Source organism: Notechis scutatus, chromosome 3 (genome assembly GCF_049901735.1).
Source record: "Notechis scutatus isolate UNSWTSFEM ecotype Mainland chromosome 3, rNotScu1.2, whole genome shotgun sequence".
Lineage (NCBI taxonomy): Eukaryota > Metazoa > Chordata > Lepidosauria > Squamata > Elapidae > Notechis > Notechis scutatus.
The window spans coordinates 8941230-8964393 of record NC_142011.1 but is presented as its reverse complement, the minus strand read 5'-3'; the positions used below and the strand labels follow the sequence as shown (position 1 = coordinate 8964393).

At 41.2% G+C, this 23164-nt stretch overlaps 1 protein-coding gene across 3 annotated transcripts in view; it reads right to left on the bottom strand.

Annotated features, from left to right (window-relative positions):
• The window catches only part of NKAIN4 (sodium/potassium transporting ATPase interacting 4), a 149657-nt gene extending 129913 nt beyond the window's left edge, over positions 1-19744 (bottom strand). For all 3 annotated transcript variants that reach the window (XM_026683409.2, XM_026683413.2, XM_087959181.1), the window contains exon 1: positions 19364-19744. In XM_026683409.2, the coding sequence (XP_026539194.2) occupies positions 19364-19417 (54 nt within the window). In that variant the 5' untranslated portion in view covers positions 19418-19744. The remainder of the gene's footprint in view (positions 1-19363) is intronic.
• Between the last annotated feature and the right edge of the window lie 3420 nt (positions 19745-23164).

Here is a 23164-nt window from a genome sequence, read left to right as displayed (position 1 = left end):
TTACACAGTGGAAATGACTCAAACTTACCTAAAGAAAAGTTAATTCTTATGAGGTCAGAAGCGAATGACCTGACACTTAATCTGAACATTTTCCCGAAAGCATCACTCTTCCGCCCACAAAAGATTTGCATCTAGCCATTCATTAAAACAGGTGTGAAAAAGTGCCACAGGAACGCTACCCTGCCTATCAGAATTGTGGTTATCCATTATACTGGTCTATTTTTATTTTAAGTCATTCAGACACTTCCGAAATGAAACTGCATGTAAGCCAAAAGGATGGATGGAGATAGATGATAGATAGATAGATAGATAGATAGATAGATAGATAGATAGATAGATAGATAGAGATAGAGATATGATGATGAAGATAGAGAGATAGAGATGGATAGATAATGATAGACAGATAGATATGATAATAGGTATAATAGATAGAGAGATACAGACACAGACAGATATAATGATGGTGATAGATGGATGGATGGATAGATAGATAGATAGATAGATAGATAGATAGATAGATGATGGAGATAGATAGACAGATAAAATGAATATTGGTTGTGAGACACAGTGCTCATGTTTAATACATAGCAGGAATTCTTCCACATGAACGTCTTACAACTACAATCAATCTACTTATCTGAGTGCTTGTGCCTTGGGAAATATAATCTTGCAAATGTTTTGCACTGTTTGCTGATAAATGATTTAATGTATTTGGACTACAGGTTGAACTTTGAATAGTGGTAGTTAGCAAACAGTCCATCTTGATCAGACAGCAAACATCCAAAATGAGATACTGTACTGCTATAGTACAAGGAAAACATCAGATTAATGGACCATTTGTGGTTGGGGGAGAGGATGCCTCTGAAATCCAAAAATCCATGAAATCCAAATGTTTGTCATATGTCCCAATTTATATAATTTGCAGTAAAGTCTTGATTTAATGGATGCTTAGTCTGTTAAATGCGGAAGAAGTCCGAATAGCAAACTTGTCCAATGTATCCCAAAGCTCTCAGGAAAATGGGGCCATGATATTCAAGATCCATTGCACCATGAGTTTAATATACCAGATAGTCCTCGATTTACGACTGAATGGATCCTGCCCATCATGACATGATGACATTTGTAAAAACGAATCGGACACATGACCGATCCAATTCTACTACCTTTTCTGCAGTGCTCATTAAGCAAACCACCACAGTCATTAAAATGAATCCACAATTATTAACCAAATGCCACAGTCATTAAGTGAACCAACAGGCAACTATGGGCATGGTTTTTGCTGAAAACCAGAAGTAAGTGCTGGGTTTTGGGGAAACCATCGGAAAATGCAGCCATATGATTATGGGATTCATTCTCTTCTCTTCTTATTTCTATTTCTATTCTATTCCAATTCCTTGTTCTGTTCTATTCTGTTCTATTCTGCTCTGTTCTGTTCTGTCCTGTTCTGTTCTATTCTATCCTTTCCTTTCCTTTCCTTTCCTTTCCTTTCCTTTCCTTTCCTTTCCTTTCCTTTCCTTTCCTATTCTATTCTACTCTACTTCTATTTCTATTTCTATTTCTATTTCTATTGCAATTCCTTGTTCTGTTCTATTCTATTCTATTCTATTCTATTCTATTCTATTCTATTCTATTCTATTCTATTCTATTCTATTCTATTCCATTCCATTCCATTCCATTCCATTCCATTCTATTCTACTCTATTCTACTCTATTTCTATTCCAATTCTTTATTCTATTCTATTCTATTCTATTCTATTCTATTCTATTCTATTCTATTCTATTCTATTCTTTACTCCATTCTAAATATGTAGTATTGATTTGATTGATTGGGATCCTGCACACAGCTGCACATGTGTTCATGTTGTCAACCATTCAAAGTTCACTCATATGACCACAGAGGAGCTGTTACTATCATTGGATCTTGGAATCCATAAGTAGCCCAACTTGGAAGAGTTGCTAATTGACCGGTCATTTAAGGGTTGTCTTTGACTTGACTGTCTATGGAGACTCTCTGTCATCCAGGTCATGGTTGTCCCAAAGGTGCTTTTTTCAAGAGGCAACTGGACTTTGTTTTTGTTTGAAGACGTTTTGTTTCTCATCCAAGAAGCTTCTTCAGCTCTGACTGGATGGTGGGGAATGGAAGGATTTATGCTTCTTGCAGCCAGCTGATCATTTGCATTCTTGTAGAGTGTCATTGAGGCCACTTGGACACAGATAAACCTCCAAGTGGCCTCAATGATTCTCTAAAAAGCATGCAAATGACCAACTCTCTCCGATTGATCCTCTTATTGTATGTTCTATGTTCCAAATGTTACCAAGCGCCCAGTGTCCAGTCACATGATTGACCACAAAGGGGGATTGACTGTTGGAACTTCAGAACCAGGTCATCTTTAGCTCTAAGGAAGATCCGCCATAACTTTGAATGTTTGCTAAACAACCGATCATAAGTCAAGAACTATCTGCCGGATTCTAGAAATCAAACACAACTCCGAGGAGGCTTGATCTTACCTCTTTAAAGGGGGGGTCTCCAAAGTTGGCAACTTTACGACTTGTAGATTTGCACGGCTGGCTGAGGAATTCTGAGAGTCGGAAGTCCACAAGTCTTAAAGTCGCCAACTTCAGAGACCCCCTGCTTTAGACCACACCCCTCCATCACTACATTGTACTCCATGCTCTAATTTATGTGGTTTTTAATCTACCTTATGTTCAACAAAAGTTCATAGTATGGAGAAAAAGTTTTAAAAATTGAGATCCACACACAGGTTCAGAATGATCTTATAACAGGACTGATACCCTCTAGATCAGAGGTTGCCAACCAGTGGGTCATGGTCCACTGGTGGTCCGTGAGAAAATTTTGGTGGTCCGCAGAGAAATGTCGCCTGCAGACCACCCCCCAAAGCAATTAATCCAGGCTGCACAGGAACACAAGGCTGCACTGCCCACATGGCCCACGGGAACTCTTCCCGCTCACTCACTCCTTACCTGGCCAACTTGTCTGGTAAGTTGCTATTTTTCCTTTTTTTCCCCCTGACCATCAGCTGTTCTGCTGTGCTGGGAGATTTAGAGTAGCTAGAAAGCAGAAAATCATTGGATTTCTTGCTTTCTAACTAATCTTTAGATCTTCGGCTCTGCTCTTAAGCACAGCTGAATTTCCCTTAGGACAGAAGGTTCTATTATTCAGTGCAGACTCAGATAGCTGAGGGCAGAAAGATAGATCTCTGAGTGAATCTGTGATTCTGTGAGCAAGTCAATCTGCCTGCCTGCTTTGCCTGATTTTGGGTAAAAGTTGCTCTCTTTTATAAAAAATTAAATATTTACATAAATATTTATAATATTTACATACAAGCCATGCCCAGCCAGTCACATGACCACCAAGACACACCCACAAATTAGGCCATGCCCACAGAACCGGTTGTCAAGAAATTTGAATCGCACTCCTGCCTCTGTGTGTGTGTGTGTGTGTGTGTGTGCGTGTGTGTGTGAAAGAGAAAAAGTGGGGGGAGAGAGGAAGAGAGAGAGAGGAAGAGACAGAGGTTAGATCAGATCTCTCTCTCTCTCTCTCTCTCCTACCAAGGTCAGCAAGCCACCATCAGTCAAAATTCATCTAGTGGTCTCCGGGATTTAAAATTATGAGTTTGGTGGTCCCTGAGGTCCAAAAGGTTGGCGACCCCTGCTCTAGATCTCCTGCCAGAGAGAAAGACAAGTGTGTGTGTGTGCGTCTGTGTGTCTCTGTGTGTGTCTGTGTCTGTGTGAAGACCCCCTCAGCTCGTTTGTCTTTCAAGGAACATGCCTAAAACCATTAGGCAATGCCACCCAGCAGCTTTGAGTCGGTAACTCTTGAGAAATATCTTGCCTCCAGAATATTTCATTCTGTTATTAGGAAAAAGCTGAACAATGACAGCAAAATAACTAAGTTGGAAGGGACCTTGGAGGTCTTCTAGTCCAACCCCCTGCTTAGGCAGGAAACCCTATACTACTTCAGACAAATGGCTGTCCAATCTCTTCTTAAAATCTTCCAGTGTTGGAGCATTAACAACTTTTGGAGGCAAGTTGGTCCACTGGTTAATTGTTCTAACTCTCAAGGAATTTCTCCTTAGTTCTAGGTTGCATCACTTTCTGATTCATTTCCATCCCATTATTTCTTGTCCTGCCTTCAGATGCTTTGGAGAATAGGTCGGCGCTCTCTTCTCTATGACACCAGCCTTGGAAGTACTCAATGCATGATAAATATGGTGGCAAACAAAGAACCTTCACCCTCACTGTAATCTATGAATGCGCTTGGAACGGATCAGCCTTCCCTTTCCCAAATCAATCACTGTCGCGATCACAACGTTCTATTGTCATCCTGACCCATGATGTCACACAATGGCCCGATAACTTCTCCAACCAGGTGGCCTCCAGATGTGCTCGATCTGCACAACTACAGTATTCCTGAGTGGACTACATCTGGAAGGAGAACAAGTTGGAGAAGGCTGCAGGCCAAGCACCGGGGTGGGGGGAATGTCAAAACTTTAGCCAGGAACTTCCTGGGAGTGGGCCAAAGGCTTAAGATCTCACTCTTGGAAGATTGGGAGTGGTGGAAAGGAGAAACATTCAGACCCAGCAGTTGAGCAGATTATTTAGAATAACCGAATAACAGAGTTGGAAGGGATCTTGGAGGTCTTCTAGTCCAACCCCCTGATCAGGCAGGAAACCCAATACCTGTGATGGTGAACCTATGGCACGTGTGCCAGAGGTGGCATGCAGAGCCCTCTCTCTGGGCATGCAAGCCGTCGCCCCAGCTCAGCTCCGCTGCACATGGGTGCATGCACCTCCCACCAGCTAGCTGGTCTTTGGGTCTCTGCCATGCGTGCGCAGGGATCGGGATGCACACACGGGGGGTCACATGTACAGGGTCACATGTACCCCCACATGTGAGGGGTGGGGTGCATGCTTGGGGTCATGCATGCATGCGCAGGGATGGGGAGTATGTGCGGGGGTGTGCACGCACACTTTGGGGCACTTGGTGCCGAAAAGGTTAGCCATCACTGCCCTATACCACTGAAGACAAATGGTTCTCCAATCTCTTCTCAAAAACCTCCAGTGTTGGAGCATTTACAACTTCTGGAGCAGTGGTGGTATTCTACCGGCTCGGCCTGGTTCAATCAAACCGGTAGCTCCGAGGATCATCAGTGAGCGAACCGGTTCGCTCCGACAATCGGCTGCTGCGCCCTCCCACTCACTCCGGCTCTATACTCTATTCCTTCTTTTCAACCTCAGCTGCATTGCGTGGCACAGCCACGCGTCAGCTGTTGGAGACATAGGAAAAGTGCAGGATTGCATAAGAATTCCAATTTGGAAGTGCCAGCCCTCCCCTGCTCTTCATATCCTGCATTGCCTTTAAATTTATTCTAGGTTTTTTCCCTTGCCAGATAAATTTTACAGTTATTTTATTAAATTCTTCAAAAAAAAAAATGTGTACTTTGATTGGGATCATCTGAAATATATATAAGAATTTTGGAAGAATATTCATTTTAATAGCAGCAATCCTGCCTAATAATGAAAGTTGCAGCTTGCCCTATGTTTCTAAATCCTTCTTTACCTGTTGCATCAATTCATCATAATTATTTTCCTTAAGTGTCTTACAATGTGCTGTCAACCATATTCCTCAGTATTTAACTTTCTTTATCACTTGTATTCCCATAACTTCTTCTAGTTCTATTTTCTGTTTTTCTGTTAAATTTTTAGTCATTAATTTTGTTTTCTTCCTATTAATTTTAAGTCCTGCTACTGCTCCAAATTGTTCTAATTCATTCATCAATTTTTGTCCTCTTTCTATTGGTTCCTCAATGAAAAAAATCATATCATCCGCAAATGCTTGCAACTTATATTCTTCTTTCTTAACCTTTAATCCTTTTATGTCTGGGTCCTGTCTAATTCGCATTAGTAATGCTTCTAATGATAATATGAAGAGCAGAGGTGAGAGTGGGCAGCCCTGTCTGACTCCTTTTTCTATTTTTATTGGACGGGTATATTCCCCGTTTATTATAATATTAGCCTGTTGTGTATCATAAATGGATGTTATAATATTTTAGTGCCTAAATTCATATTATAAATTTTTTGGATTAAAAATTGCCAATTTAAATTATCGAAGGCCTCCTCTGCATCTAAAAACATAAGTGCAATTTGTTTTTCGGGGTGGGCTTCATAAAATTCTAAGACATCTAGTACTATTCTTAAGTTGTTCCTGATTTGTCTGGTCGGGAGAAATCCATTTTGATCGTCATATATATGCTCATTTAACATTCTTTTTAGTCTACTTGCTATAACAGAAGTGAATATTTTGTAATCAGTATTTAACAGTGAAATCGGCCTATAATTATGTATATATCGGGGATCCGAATCCTCCTTCGGGATCAGCAAAATCAATGCCCCCCTCCATGAGTCCAGCATCCTAGCTGCCAATAAGACGTCATTAAAAACTTCCAACATAAGAGGTCCTATTTATTCTGCTATTGCCTTGTACAGCTCCCCTGGAATCCCATCTGGTCCCGGGGATTTATTGTTTTTCTTCTCTATTGCTGATTTCAATTCAAACCAAGTAATGTCTTTGTTTAATAATTCTTCCATTTCTTCCCCAATTGCTTTATCCTTCACTTCATCTAAATAGTTTCTTATTCTATCTTCGTTAACTTCTTCCTTTTTATATAACTCTTCAAAATACTTATGGGCAATTTCTTTTTTCTGTTCTATCTCCTGCTGTATATCCCCCTTTCCATCTATTAGCTGGTATATCAATCTCTTTTCTTTCCTTTTTTTTAGTCTATATGATAGCCATCTCCCTGGCTTATTAGCATGCTCAAAATAAGTTTGTCTAGTTGTATTCAAATTTATAATCATTCTCTCTTGTTCAATTAAATTCAATTTATGTTTAGTTATTATTATCTGATTTTGCAATTTTGAATCCTTTGGGGTACTCTGTAATTGAGTTTCTAATTCCTTAATTTTTTGTTGTAATTTGTTTTGCTGGGCGTATTTTTCCTTATTCCTCTTGGCGTTATAAGAGATTGTTATACCTCTTATTACTGCCTTCATTGTATCCCAAATGTTTTGTTTCATAGTTGCTCCATTATCATTTTCCTTTAAGAAATAATTTAATTCCTCCTTGAGTTTGTTGGTGTATTCTTTTTCTCTTATTAACTGAGTATTTAATGTCCATCTTTTCTTGGGTTTTTCCCTACCCTTCCATATTATCTGAATTGGATTGTGATCTGCCCATTCATTAGGTAAAATTTCAAATCCTTTTAGCTCATTTGCTATTTCCTCATTCATCCATGCCATATCAATTCGTGTCCATAATTGATGAGGATTTGAATAGAATGTAAATTGTTTTTTCTCGGGATGTAATCTTCTCCATATATCAATCAAATTTAACTCCTTCATCATTTCCATACATATCTTGGGAAGCTCTCTTTTCCCCCCTTTGTTCTTCCCCCCATTACTGTGGTCTTTTTGATAATCAGCAATAGAATTAAAGTCTCCTATGATACAAATATTTCTTGTTTCCAATCCTACTATTTTTCCATAAAGATGCTTAAAAAACTCTTTTTGATCTCTGTTCGGGGCGTAGATTACCACTAAGAGAATTGGGATGGCATTAATCCAGATCTGCAAAACCAGAGTTCTTCCCTCAGAATCCGACCGTATTAAATCTGCTTTCAAATCCTCTTTAACATATACTGCAATCCCTTTCTTTTTCCCCATGTCTGCTGGTGCGGTAAACAGCTTCCCTAATTTTGGACATTCTAGGTATTTTTCATCTGTTTTCTTTATATGAGTTTCTTGTAGGCATATTATATCAGCATTTTGTTTGATTAGTTTAGCTATTATCCTTTTCCTTTTTCTCGTCAAGTTTAAACCATTTATATTAATTGATAGTAGTTTCTTTTCTTCTTCCATTTAATTAATTCTGTTTTGCTCTTTGTCTTGTAATGGCTCCGGTCTCTCCTTGTGCCTGAAGATGTGTCCTACTTTCTTCTCTCTCCTGATTTAGATGAGTATTTCCTTGATTTCCTAAAGTTCCATCTCTGTTCTTATGATAGCCTTGATCTTCCTGGGAGTTTGTTTCCAGTTCCTCCTTACTGCTCTGGTCTTCCGGACCTACCAATCACTCATAAAATTCCTGGGCCTTTTCCATGGAGTCTATTTTAATTTTCCTTTCATTCCAAAAAACTAACATCCCCTCTGGGATTAGCCATTTAAATACGATTCTTTTCTGATTTCGGAAAGCTGCTAAGAACTTGTAGTCTCGTCTTTGTTCTCTTACTCTTCTTGGTATTTGTTTGAGAATCAAGACTTCTTTATCTTTATACGTGATTGTTTCATCTCTTGACAGCCTATATATGATATCCCGGACACTCCTTCTCGCAAATCGTATATGGACTTCTCTTGGGCATTTGTGGCGTCTCGCATAATTAGTGCTAATCCTGTAAACTTCATCAAACTCCCTTAAGATGTCATCTTTATCCTTTTCCAATAGTCCAGCCAGTATTCCCGCCATTAGTTGTTCCAGGTCTTCTTCTTTGGATTCCACTACATTTTGGAATCTCAAGTATGTAGCAGCCTTGTCCATCTCTAGGTAGACCAGTGAGTCCTCCATTTCTTTACTCACATTCTTTAATTCTTCATCTACCCTTTCTAATTTCCTTTTGGTTCATTCAGTCCTTTTCTCTACCTCTTTTATTGTTGCTTCATTTTTCTCCAAGGCCTGCTGTAATAATCCAACTTTGTCCTCTACTTTGGAGATATCCACTTTCATTTCTGCTTTCAATTTCCCCATCTGCTCTCATCTCGTTATGGTTTTTCATCATTGTTTCTTGCAGCTTCGTCATCGATTCCTGTAAAGTCAGCAAAATTGATTGGATGTTGGCATTCGAGATGTTAGCTTGTTTCTCCACTGGTAATGTTTCTTCTATGTTTTTTTGTGCCATGGGCGAAGCTGTTGCCGATGTAGTTGTTAATGTCGGGGTGACCTTTCTTCCAGTTTTCAGAGCTGTAGTAGTTGTGGAAGTCATTTCTTTTAAGATTTGTTTCTGTTGTTGTACTATATTAATTATATTATCCCAAATTAACATTCAGTGATAGAATCTCTGTATTAGGATTGACCATTATCTAATTACTTAATCTATCTGTCTGCTGGATAGCTGTGCTCTTAACTGGTTACTGGAGTATAAGTACTTATATATAAAAATATTATCACTGTATTATTTTAAATCCAAATTCTAAATCACATATTTAGGTCTATGCCTAGCCTCTATACATAATTTCATGTAAATACATACATACATACATACTCCAAATCCAACTATATTTAAATATTATAAATAAATATGTGTATTTACCTAACCTTATTTTAAATATTCTTAAACACAAACAGTATTACGTTCGTCCTCAAGTGGATTAATTGTGATCACACAATAAATTATAATATTAATACATAAAATCCTACACTTATTAATTAAATAATACTTAATGTTCTTACTATTTTCCCTATATATCTAATCAAAGTATAACTATCACTATTATTAATAAATCAATTAAATCAATTAATTCAATTATTTAACAATCAGTTACAACAATCAATTTTTCTTTCCCAGTATGCATATTTATAATCATTATAAAGAGAGAATAAAGAAGGAGAGATAGTTCATCATAGCGCCAGATGGTGAGGGAAAAAGAAGAAAAAAATTGAGCAAATGTATACAGAAAAAAGGGAGTAAAAAAAGGGGGAAAGGAATTTTGAAGTAAGTTTTTAGCTTTCTGTCTCTAAGTTTGAGAGCTTTCACTCCAAACGCACCGGAAGTGGGGAGGTAAAAAAAAATGCTGGGTTGTGACTGCAATTACACGGTATCTCCACACATTCGGAAGCTTCCACTTTTACTTTTTGTCTTAGCGTTCCTAAGTTCAATTTTCCTGATTTTCTTCAGATGGAACCACCTCCTCAATTAGATCAGTATGCTCCCTAAAGGGCTGTTAAGTGGTTTATATCAGTTATATTGTTACGATAGCTTCAGGGTTTCTAAGTATCGCCTGTGGTGCCACACTGTCTCTGTTCCGTCAGCTCCGATCTTCTTCCTGTCTCCGCTTTAATAAAGCCTTTCAGAATAAAAATCAAATGAGATAGTCCAAATCCTCCACAACTTCCAGGCACCTTCCAGCCGCTAGTCTCCCAACCTCGTAAACTTCCCTTTTTACTCGTTATTGTCCTCTCTCTCTCTTCTGTCTGCCAAGCCCTTTCACTTTCACTTGCCTTGCATCCGCTTTTTGGCTGCTTTCTTTTAGGGCTCCGGACAGACACTTGTCTATGGCAGGGTCTCAAACACAATTTACCTGGGGGCTGCTGGAGGCAGAGTCTGGGTGAGGCTGGGCCGCATAATATTATACTTTATATTATACTTTATATTTATATTATACACTAATATTATACTTTCATATCATGGTGGGGGCCACAGGATATCGTCCTGCGGGCCACAATTGGCCCACAGGCCGCGAGAATGAGACCTCTGGTCTATGGCATTCCAATCCTCCTCTCCACCACTAATTTTATCTGCCACACTCTTCCCCAATGATCTCACAAACTGTCACTCACTCACTTCTTTACATCGGTGGCAGTCCGGACTTCAGAGCCGCCATTGATAGGGGGCTGTTTCTTGCTCATTGGGCTCTGGAGGGCTCCTCTTCACTGCAGGGGGGGGTTGCCTTCCCCACACTGCAACCCGAGTCTCCCCCACGCCGGCATGAATCTCTCCGGGACTCGTGCACCCTCAAAGGATCGTGCCAACCGCAAAAAGAGATTAACTGAGACCACAGACGGGCTTCTGCACCTCTGTTCGTCCTTGCCTTGCCACCGGAAGTCTGGACTGTTCTAATTATCAGGAAATTTCTCCTTAGTTCTAGGTTGCTTCTCTCCTTGATTAGTTTCCATCCGTTGCTTCTTGTCCTGCCCTCAGGGGCTTTCGAAAATAGGTTGACTCCCTCTCTTCTTTATGGCAGCCCCTCAAATATTGGAAGACTTCTATCATGTCACCTCTAGTCCTACTTTTATGATTTATATGGACTGTTTCCTAGCATGATTTGATTGCTGATTTGTATCCTATGTCTATCATTAAGTGTTGTACCTTATGATTCTTGACGAATGTATTTTTTCTTTTATGTATAATGAGAGCATTTGCACCAAGACAAATTCTTTGTGTGTCCAATCACACTTGGCCAATAAAGAATTCTATTCTATTCTAGCCCTTCTTTTCACTAGACAAGACATATCCATAAACTGTTTTTTTAAAAACATATATTTTAGCCTCCAGTCCCCTAATCATCTTTATTGTTCTTCTCTGTACTCTTTCTACAGAGTCTTTGGGGTGTATTTTTTTCCCCCATTAAGAAAAGCATTGGGCCAAATTTCTACACTGATGGCAGGTTCAGAAAGAGAAGCAGAGTCATGTTTCAAAAGGATTCGTCTGACTCCAATACACATAGACATTTTTTCCTTTTTTCATTTTTTTTTAAAGAAAAAGCATTCCTGAGGTTCTTTGTCTAGTATCATGGATACCAAGGATCTCTCATGCTTGTCAAAAAAAAAAACCCCTCCCACACACACAACCTGCTATAACAATTACTGGGGGATTGGGAAAGGAGAAAAAAATTACCTCAGAGCACTAAATCAAATGATGGAGTTATAGCCATTAGGGGGACAAAGGGCAAGTATAATAAGAAACAATGCCATGGCCCCTGCTTTCTCTTCTTTTTCTTTCTTTCTTTTCTTTTTTTTTTTTGAAACAGTTCAAGCCTCATTTCTTACAATGGGAAATATAGAGGGATCCTTAGTTATTCTGGAGTGAACGGCTGTTGGTTGTTTCTTTTAATAAAATTCTTTTAATAAAATTCATTTGGCTAAGCAAACACACCGCTCTGCCAGCAATGTTCGATGCCTGACATCAAGCCAGGATAGGATTAGTTTGATTTTGACTGGGATCCACCCAATCATTGTGGATTTTGAGGTTTTTTTATATATATATTTAAAAAAAAATAAAGTTTATTAAATTTTCACCTTAAAAAAAACAAGTTCTATATACATTTTTTGCACTTATTTGTGACGTCAGTTATACCATTCTCCTATACATACACACATATATATATATTATTTACAATTACACTTTAAAACTTCTACTTTTGTATTATATTTTCTTTCTATTTTCTAACTAGACATACCGTTTTTTTCCAGGCCACATGGAATTCTTTATCTTCCCTCTCCTGCAATTCCATTGTTAATTTGTTCATTTCTATGCAATTTATTGCTTTTTTTATAATCATGTCATCTGTGGGTATACTATCTAATTTCCAAGTTTGAGCATATAGTATCCTAGCCGCTGTTAAGATGTGTATCATTAGACATTGATTCTCTTTCGTATATTCTCCTTTGGTTATCCCTAATAAAAACATTTCAGGTTTGGGTACTATCTTTAGACTTGTTATTTCCTGTAGCCAGATCTGTATCATATTTGAGAATTCTTGCACTTTTGGACAAGTCCACCACATGTGAAAGAATGTACCATGTTTCTTTTTGCATTTCCAACACTCTGGTTTTAAATTTGGATAAATTTTAGCCATTTTTTTTAAAAAAAAGGCTTAGTATGTTTATTTACATAAACTCATCCCACTGTAGCGTATTCAGCAAAGCGGACTTGGGCAAAATATGGATTAGGACCGTGATGGCGAACCGATGCCACGCATGGCGGTTGTCCTAGCTCAGCTCTGCGTGCGCACCTCCCTCCCTCCAGCTGGTCTTTGGGTCTCTGCTGTGCATGCGCGGGGGGCAGGGGCTGGGGGCACATGGTGGGGTGGGGCAGGCATGCATGGGGGTAGGGTTCATGCATAGGGGTCACGCACACATGCGTGGGGGCGTGGGAGATTGGCACACAGATGCGTGGGAGTGGTGGGGTGCATGCGTGGCGTGAACACATTGCATTTTGGGGATGAGTCCGCATGTGCTTCGAGCACTTTGTGCCGAAAAGGTTAGCCATCACTGGATTAGGACAGTACTTGTAACCTCTTTCCCTTCCTCCCACTTTTGTGTGGTGTATAATTCCTTTTTTTCCTCAAATTTTCTATGCAGGTGAAAAGTCAGTTACATCCTTCCTCAAAGGCTCCACTTTTGAAGTTACAGGTAATCCTCAACTTACAATAGCCATAGCAATAGCACTTAAGACTTATATACCACTTGACAGTGCTTTCCAGCCCTCTCTAAGCAGTTTACAGAGTCGACCTCTTGCCCCCAACCATCTGGGTCCTTATTTTAGTGACCTCAGAAGGTCGGAAGGCTGAATCAACCTTGAGCCGGCCAGGATCGAACTGCCCAACTGCTGGCAGTCAGCAGAAGTAGCATTCTAACCAATGCAGCACCCCGGCCTTAGTAGTTCATTTAGTGACTGCACAAGTATATAAAATTATTGTACGGTTTGACCTGTAAGGTGATGGCTATTTCCTAACTTATATTAGATTTTTTGTAGCGTTTTGTGGTTCATAGCAAATCTCTAAAGCCAAATAGAATAGAATAGAATAGAATAGAATAGAATAGAATAGAATAGAATAGAATAGAATAACACAGAATAGCACAAAATAGCACAGAATAGAATAGCACAGAATAGAATAGTACAGAATAGCACAGAATGGCACAGAATAGCACAGAACAGAATAGCACAGAATAGAATAACGCAGAATAAAATAGCACAGAATAGAATAACACAGAATAAAATAGCACAGAATAGAATAGTACAGAATAGCACAGAATAGCATAGTATAGCATAGCATAGCATAGAATAAGAATTAGAATACTTTATTGGCCAAGTGTGATTGGACACACAAGGAATTTGTCTCGGTGCAAATGCTTTCAGTGTACATAAAAGAAAAGATATTGTCAAGAGCCAAGAATCATGAGGTACAACACTTAATGTTAGTCATAGGGTACAATAAGAATAGAATTAGAATTAGGAAGAATAGAATAGAATAGAATAGAATAGAATAGAATAGAATAGAATAGAATAGAATAGAATAGGAATAGAATAGAATAGAATAGGAATAGGAATAGAATAGGAATATAATTCTTTATTGGCATGCTTGGACACAGAGAAGCAATGCTCTCAGTGTAATAAAGAAGAATTGTCAAGAGCCAGAATCATGAGGTACAAACTTAATGAATAGGTACAATAAGAATAGAATTAGAATCAGGAAAGAATAGAATAGAGAATAGAATAGAATAGAATAGAATAGAATAGAATAGAATAGAATAGAATAGAATAGAATAGGAATAGGAATAGGAATAGAATAGAATAGAATAGGAATAGAATTCTTTTATTGGCCAAGTGCAATTGGACACACAAGGAATTTGTCTTGGTGCAAATGCTCTCAGTGTACATAAAAGAAAAGATACATTCGTCAAGAGCCAAGAATCATCAAGTACAACATTTAATGATAGTCATAGGGTACAATAAGGCCAGGTAATGCCAAATAATGTTCTTTATCTGCCTTCCTTCTCCTCTTATACAACAAAATTAAATCGATGCGTTGAGGTTATCTGTATTTCAGTGGCTGTTATCTTCAAATGTTATACTATTGAGCTTCAATTGATGGAAAAAAGCAATTGGGACTTTTTCTTCTACATGCAGTCCCCAACTTACAACCATTCATTGAATGACTGTTTAAAGCTACAATGGCACTGGAAAAAGTGACTTATGACCGTTTTTCACACTTACGACCGTTGCAGCCTTCCCCACGGTCAAGTGATCAAAACTCGGACATTTGGCCACCAACTCATATTTATGGTGGTGGCAGTGTCCCTTTCGTGACCTTTTGACAAGCAGAGCCCATGGGGAAGCCAGATTCACTTAACAACCATGTTACTAACTTAACAACAACAGTGACTTCAACTTCACAACTCTGGCAAGAAGGGTCGTAAGACGGGGCGAAACTCACTCAACAAAAGTCTCACTTTGGGGCTCTGTTGTGGTCATATGTTGAGGACTAGCTTGTACACCAGCCGTTTCTATAACCACAAATCTAGAGTAGAATAGGATAGCATAGAATAAACATAGGATAGGATAGGATAGGATAGGATAGGATAGGATAGGATAGGATAGGATAGAATAGAATAAGAGGATAGAATAGATAATTAGAATAGAATAGAATAGAATAGAATAGAATAGAATAGAATAGAATAGAATAGAATAGAATAGAATAGAATAGAATAGAATAAGAATAAGAATAACATAGAACAGAATAGCAGAGTTGGAAGGGACCTTGGAGGTCTTCTAGTCCAACCCCCTGCCTAGGCAGGAAACCTTACACCACTTCAGACAAATGGTTATCCAACATCTCTTTTAAAGCTTCCAGTGTTGGAACATCCACAATTTCTGGAGGCAAGTCGTCCCACAGATTAATTGCTCTGTCAGGAAATTTCTCCTTAGTTCTAATAATCTGTCTAATCAGCAAAACCCAACATCAGATTTTAATATTTTTTCCCCACCTCATTCCCCCTCCCCAGTTTTTGCTTGCGAGGAGGCGAGATTTACCAAAGAAAGGAGAGCAGGCATTGCCCTTTTAAGGAGGGAAAGATCCTGATTCCCACCAGAAATGGAAAGAAACAAGAGAGACCCTCTGGCCACCAGACTCAACTACCATTGAAAAACAGCCAAATCTTTGTTCCCCCCTAGATCACCAAGTAGGAAGAACACTTAAAGGGAGAGAAAATCCTTTCCTCCCCACTTCTCTTTTTGCAGAAATCTGCCAATTCCAGACCCTCTTCAGACAAGCATCCACTGCCCTGCATTTCCAATCCGGAATGTTGTGTATGTGCGTGCGTGTGTTTTGTGTGTGTGTGTGTGTCCTTCTGGGTGTGTGTGTTTAAGTTGTTTGTTTCTAGCTGGCCGAGTTTTTGGCCAAGCGTACGCTGTACAATCTAGCAGCAAAAAAAAAAAAAAAAAATTAACACACTCAATGGAGTTTTTATACATTACTCAGGATAAATTATGACCCTTGGCAAAATCCCATTTTAGCTATTCCCTGGGAATGCAAATGAAAGTCCAACAGTTCGCAGGGCATTGACAGAAAAAAAGAACCACCCCGTTTGAAAACACAAAATCCCAAAGAATTTTTTTTTAAAAAAAAATCCAATCCAGCTGAATAACTAAGCCAGTCCTTTTCCAAGACAAAAGGGGAACAGATTCATAGTTCTCGCCCCTCCCTGAGCATGGGGGTGTGAGAGAGCGCAAAATAGAAATTGGGAAAGACAGAGATGAGGGAGGGAGGAAGAAACAGAGAGAGAGAGAGAGAGAGAGAGAGAGAGAGAGAGAGAGAGAGAGAGAGGGAGGAAGGGAGGATGAGAGGGCAAAGAGAAGAGACAGAGAAAAAGACAGAGATGGAAAGAAAGAGAGGGAGAAAAGAGAGATAAAGGAGAGAAAGAAAAAGAGAAAAAGGAAGAAAAGAGAGAAAGAGAGAGAGGTTTTCTTTTAAAAAAACCTTTAAACGCTTCCAAAATATGCCCATATATGTAATAACAATAAGATAGGTAGAAAAAAAAAAGTAAGCAATAATTTGGTTGGTTCTATGTATTTGTAAAAAATAAAAAATAAAAAAGGTTTTGGGAACAAATCTGGCAACTTTGTGTCCTTTGTTTGGCTGTGTGCGTTTACTTGCTTAGCTTTCTTTGAAGGCAGAGTATTAATTTGCCCACAACCAATTGCTTTGCATTCGGATTTGCACCAGAAGCACAAAAGCTTTTCCCTAACAATGGACAGTCCAAATTATCCTTCTTGGAGCTACTGGAGGTGAATGCAAAATGAGCCCGAATGAAAAGGTGGCTGGAATATTTTGGCACACTGGAATCTAAGGAGAAGTTGACCCTTCTTTGAAAGTTTCCAAAGGGTGTTATGAAAGCTACTGGTAAGAGTGAGGGGTTGGTTTTTTTTTTTCTGTTAATGCAAAGATTTTTTTTTTAATTAATTAATTAGGCAGGAAAGACAAACGAATGGAAACCGCAATGGCAGAATTATAGAACTGGCCTAAGCTTGGCAGAGAGAACAATGATTGACCGGAGCTAAGTCCACACTAAATTGCGTGGGAGACATATAAACACACCATGTTTGTTTGCCAGCTACAATCTCCTTTTCCAATCCATCCTGGACAAACTATGGATTTGCATCCATTGTTAAGAAATCTCTCCGTTCCAACCTTCACAAAATAAACTGGAAAAAGAGTGGCAATGCAAGGAACATGCTTTGAGGTTAACTATTTTGCTGATCTGGAAAAGGGACCTCAAAATACTTTACGACCCCCATTCAGCTGCCAAATTTCTGTTGCTAAGCAAGGCAGTTGTGAAGTGAGTGTTGCCCCATTTTATGACCTCTTCTTGCCACTGGTTGTTAAGCAAATCGCTGTCATTGCTAAGTTAGTAACACGGTTGTTAAGGTGAATTCCCCATGGACTTTGCTTCTTAGAAGGTCACAAAAGGGACACTGCCACCGTCATAATTTTGAGACAACTGCCAAGCCAACTGCCAAGGGTCTGAATTTTGTTTGTGTGACCGTAGGAGTTCCGTAACGGTCGTAAGTGTGAAAAACGGTCATAAGTCAGGTTTTTTTCAGTGCTGTTGTAACCTTCGCTAAATGAACGGATGTCAGTCGAAGATTATCTATAGTTTGAAAGCCCTTAAAAAACAATTCCAATGGGAACATTTCTTAATCAGGCAACTCCTTTCCAAGGCAAAGCTGTGTACCCCAAGTTTGGTACACTCCCAGTCTGTGGGTGCATGGCTATTCCACAGTTCACTTCCATAGTGTTTTTATCCCCCCCCCTCCAAAGAAAAACACACAGCTGGTGAACAGTACAATCAATTTGATTTCCATCTGTTTCCTCTAGCTAAATTGGAACACTAGCATTGTTTTTTTTTTTTTTCTAAAGATAATCCTCAAAGGTTTGTGGGTTTTGGGGGTTTTTTTGGATCACTTTTGGATGAGCAAGCCAATGTTTAGGAGTTAAGGAAGTTGGTCCGTTTTGGTTTTAATCTTTCATTGACAGAGTAGAGAGAAAAGGTGAGACATCCCATCCCAAGTCTCAGGGACAGGTCAGGTTTAAAAATAAAAATGGGGATTGATGCATCCAAAAATGTGTAGAGATCCTCAGTCATCCAGGTCGTGGTTGCTGTCCCAAAGGTGCTTTTTTTCTGTCAGGAGGCAACTGGACTTTCTGGGTTTGTTTTTTTTAAAAAAAATTCTTTTGGAAGACATTTCGCTTCTCATCCAAGAAGCTTCTTTTCAAAAGAAAAAAACAAAACAAGAAAGCCCAGTTGCCTCCTGAAAAAGCACCTTTGGGGACATCCAAAAGGTGTGTGGATGGAACAATAGAACAGTTCGATCAGTTGCCCTCGGAAGTTGTGGGAGCACCATCACTTGAGACTTTCAAGAAGAGATTGGACGCCCATCTGTCAGAAATGGTGCAAGGTCTCCTGCTTGGGGGAGGGGGTTGGACTAGATGACCTCTGCAAGGTCCCTTCCAGCTCTGATATTCTGTTATGTGTTACCTCTGTGTTGGGGGGGGAGGTTCCTCTAAGGCTCCCAAAACTCAGCAGGGCAGAAGTCAAAAAGCCCCACCTGGGCTTCCCTTCGAGCGCTCCCATTCGCACCGCGCGCTTCCCGAAGGACCAAACCGGCCACGTTCACACGATCCGCTCAACTTCAGCTTCATATTAAGCGCGATTAGTCGGGAGGGGAGAGAATTCACGCGCGATGAGAAAACCCAGCCTCCCTCCACACACACACACCCCTCCCAAGACTCGTTTCAGGACGGACCGAGGGCGAATTGCACTCGACTAGCCCCTTTCAGGATGTCGTGTGAACTCCAAAACCGCGAAAGACTCCCGGAGGGCACAACTGGGGTGACAAGAGGCGGCTCGGGAAAGCCTCGCCAACCTTTACAAGACAGCCCTTCCCGGAGGCGGCGGAGGCGGGGAGTTCGAATCCCAGTCGCCTAAAGGTTACAATGGTTGTAGGGTCTTCCCGCTTGGGCGGCGGGTTGGACTAGATGACCTACAAGGTCCCTTCCAACTCTGATGATCTGTTATCTGTTTAGGATGGGAACTGTAGTCCCGCGCGCCTGCGGAACGCACTGCCCCAGGAGCATAGGATCGGGTCAACATGTAACAGATAACCAGAGTTGGAAGGGACCATATAGGTCATCTAGTCCAACCCCCCGCCCAAGAGGGAGACCCTACACCATTCCTGACAAATGGCAGTCCTCCCCCCGCCACGCCAAAGACGCGCAGCCCCCTCCACGCTTACCAGCTGTAAAGTGCAGAGGAAGATCAAAGTACATCGCCCGGTGCAACATCCCATCTTGGCTCTTTTCCTCCTCCTCCGCCTGGAGGGATGGAGGGGGGGACCGATCCCCGCGTTGGCTGCGGGCGCGGATTTCACCAAGCTGAGCCCGCAAGAGCTCCCATCGCTCGGCTCCGGCGTTTGCTCGGCTTGGGAGAGAGAGAGGGAGAGAAGTGACCGGGGGAAAGAGCCGGAGAAGCGGCCGCAGCGAGGCTCAGCCTTTGCCTTTCCTAGCGGTCTTCCCTGGGAAACAAACAGCCCGGGCTGCGCTCCGCGAAACAGCTGCTTGGTGACGCTTTGGGGAAAGAGCTCCGCTCGCAAACTCTTCCTCGGATGAAAAGGGAGGGAAGGGGGAGAGAGGGAGGGGGAAGGAAGGAGGGGTGGGTAGGTGGGCGAGCCCCCCCAGCGCTTCTTAAAAGGGCAACGCGGCTACAGGTGGGCCTCCCCACCTGAGATAACAGATGAACAGAGTTGGAAGGGACCTTGGAGGTCATCTAGTCCAGTGATCACCAACCAAGGGTGGTACCGCGAAGAAAAGGTTGGTGGTCCCGCAGAAAAAAAAAATTATTTCCATTTTTTTTGAAATATTGCACTAAATACTACTTATCTTTTTTTTTTAAAGTCATATTTGTGGTCAGCGGGATTTAAAATTATGGATGTAGTGGTCCCTGAGGTCCGAAAGGTCGGGTGACCCCTGGACTAGTCCAACCTGCCTCACTCCCACCCCAGGGGTGGGATTCAAATTTTTTTTTACTATCGGTTCTGTGAGCGTGGCTTGGGTGGGCATGGCAGGGGAAGGATACTGTAACATCTCCAGTCAGAGGGTGGTATGTTTTGGCTCTCCGAACTACTCAAAATTTCCGCTACCGGTTCTCGAGAACTGGTCAGAACCTGCTGAATCCCACCTCTGTCCCACGCCCACAAAAGCGGGAGACTTTCCAGTGTACTACACCATCGCTTTTTGTTTTCATTATTGATTTTCTCTTAAATACACTTCTTAGTGCTTAGTGGTGGTGTCTGGGTATTTAATTTGCTTAACAATACAACTTTAATCGCCACTTCAAAAATATCAGCAACCGGTTCTCTGCCCGGTTGCTGGGTGGGCGTGGCCATGGTGGGCGTGGCCTAGTTGGCCTCCTGCACCAGGGCGGTGGGGGGGGCATTTTCGCCCTCCCCGGGGTTCCGGAGGCCCTCTGGAGAAAAGGTGGTATTCAGCAGGTTTGGACCAGTTCTGGAGAACCGGGAGCGGAAATTTTGAGAAATTTGAGAACAGAGCTGGAAAGCAGGTTAGTGGAGTGGGGAGGGAATCGGGATTTTGCAGTAACCTTCCCCTGCCATGTTCACCAAGCCACACCCACCAAGCCAAGCCACGCCCACCAAGCCACGCCCACAAAACTGGTAGTAAAATATTTTGAATCCCACCACTGCTCTGAAGGCCGGAAACGGGCCTGTTTCCGGCCTTCTAGAGTCTCCAGGACGGCCTGTTTCTTTGCCCACCCCGGACCTCTGTGCAGGTCTTGCAGAGGTGGTGAATTCAGCAGGTTCTGACCAGTTCTGGAGAACCGGTAGCGGAAATTTGGAGTAGTTCAGAGAACCGTCCAATCCCACCTCTGACTGGCCCCGCCCCCATCTCTTCTCTGCCTCCCATTGAGTCCCAGCTGATCGGCTGGGTCTTCTTTGGTTGCCCTGCACAGGAGAACGGAGCTGGAAAGCAGGTTAGTGGGGTGGGGAGGGAATGGAGATTTTGCAGTATCCTTCCCCTCCCACGCCCACCAAGCCACGCCCACCAAGCCACGCCCACAGAACCAGTAGTAAAAAAAATTGAATCCCACCACTGGGGCCTTGCACTTAACTGGCATCCAAACCGGCCGTGTGGGGATTCCTGGGAGGGGGAGGGGTGGTTTGGGCAGAGCCATCCAGGGGTGGGATTTGCCGGTTCGCCAAACTGGTCATAAAATTAGCTACGGGTTCGCCAGTGGTAGCAGCCCACCCCTGTCGCCACCTCTCTTTCCCCACCATTGGTAAAATAAATCCCATGTTTGATAATATTCTACATCCTCTTCCTGTTTCATTTTCACTGTCAGTCTATCCATTTCTGTACAATCTAGTATTTTCATCTCACCATATATCTTCCTTTGTTTCCAATATTGTGTGAAAATAATCCTTGCTGCTGTTAAGACATTTGTATATGAAATACGTGCTTTTCTTATCACAGTTTTTCTGATATTATAGCTAATAAAGAACAATTCAGGTTTAAAAATCTACATGTTTCCCTATCATCTTTTCGAAACCCCTGTGTATCTTTGCCCAAAAAGGAGAAATAGCAAAACATATGGGAAAGGAATGATAAATTAACAATGGTGACTTCTTCTGATAAAGAATAGCTATATAAAATGTTTTATAGATGGCATCTACCACCTGCTAGATTAGCTAAAATGTTTAAAAATAGGTCTAGCAAATGTTGGAAATGTAATAAAAAAACGAGTGGTTTTTTTATCATTTGTGGTGAACTTATGTCAAAGAAACCCTACCCCATTTCTGACAGATGGCAGTCCAGTCTTTTCTTGAAAGCTTCCAGTGATGAAGCTCCCACAACTTCTGAAGGCAACTTCTGTTCCATGGGTTGATTGTTCTCACTGTCAGAAAGTTTCACAACCAAGGTTATCCTTTTGTATAGATGTAACTGCTGGATCTTGTATGGGTTGGGTTCAAGGGATGGGGGACACCAGCCACAATCTTGTGTGACGTTTGAGTCGCAAACTATTTTGCCACCTAAACTTTATTCCCACAGAAGGCTGTGAAAGGCTAAAGCTTCTTCAAGTGGTCATAAAACATTTGATTGTGGGGGTCCTTGGTGCTCTCTGAGCATGTTGTTTTCTGGAAGACGTTTCATTACCCAACTAGGTAACACCATCAGGGCTAGCAGGGAGAGGGATTTGCAGAGAGTCCAAGGGGGTGGGGGTGGTTGTAGAGGAGGAGGAACAGGAGGAGGAGGAGAAAAGGAAGAGAAGAGGAGGAAGAGGTACTTTCTGAGTTCAGTGATTTTCTTGCAGACATTTCATTACTCAACTAGGAAACATCATCAATGCTGGTGTTGAAATTTGTGATCTTTGTGATTAAAGTTTGGTCTTTACAGTGAGGTCCAGACAAGGCAGTCATAGGTAAGCCCTGGTTTGAAATCCACAATGGTTAAACCAAAACTGAACAAAGCAGCCATGTGTGTGAGCTGTGTGAACACTGGGAATGGATTCACTGGTACTGGTAGTGTTATTGTAATTATATACCCAACAATATATGGACTACACAACTCGATCAGGGCAAAACAATAGACACAATCTACATAGACTTCTGTAAAGCCTTTGATTCAGTAGTACACAACAAACTACTCCTAAAACTAAAATCTTATGGTATCTCTGGACACCTGCATAACTGGATAGAAGCATTCCTGTCAAACAGACAACAAATGGTCAAAATTGGGAGCATCCTATCAAATTCTGTACCTGTCAACAGTGGTGTCCTCCAAGGCAGTGTTCTTGGACCAACCTCTTCATACTCTACACAAATGACCTCTGTGATCATATCAAGAGCAACTGCGTTCTCTTCGCTGATGATGTTAAGCTATTCAGCACCACAGACAATACTGCTAAAAGGACCTTGACTATGTATCAGAATGGTCAAACAAATGGCAACTTCAAATCTCAACAAATAAATGCTCTGTCTTACATATTGGTAAAAAAAATCAGAAAATAAAATACAAGCTGAATA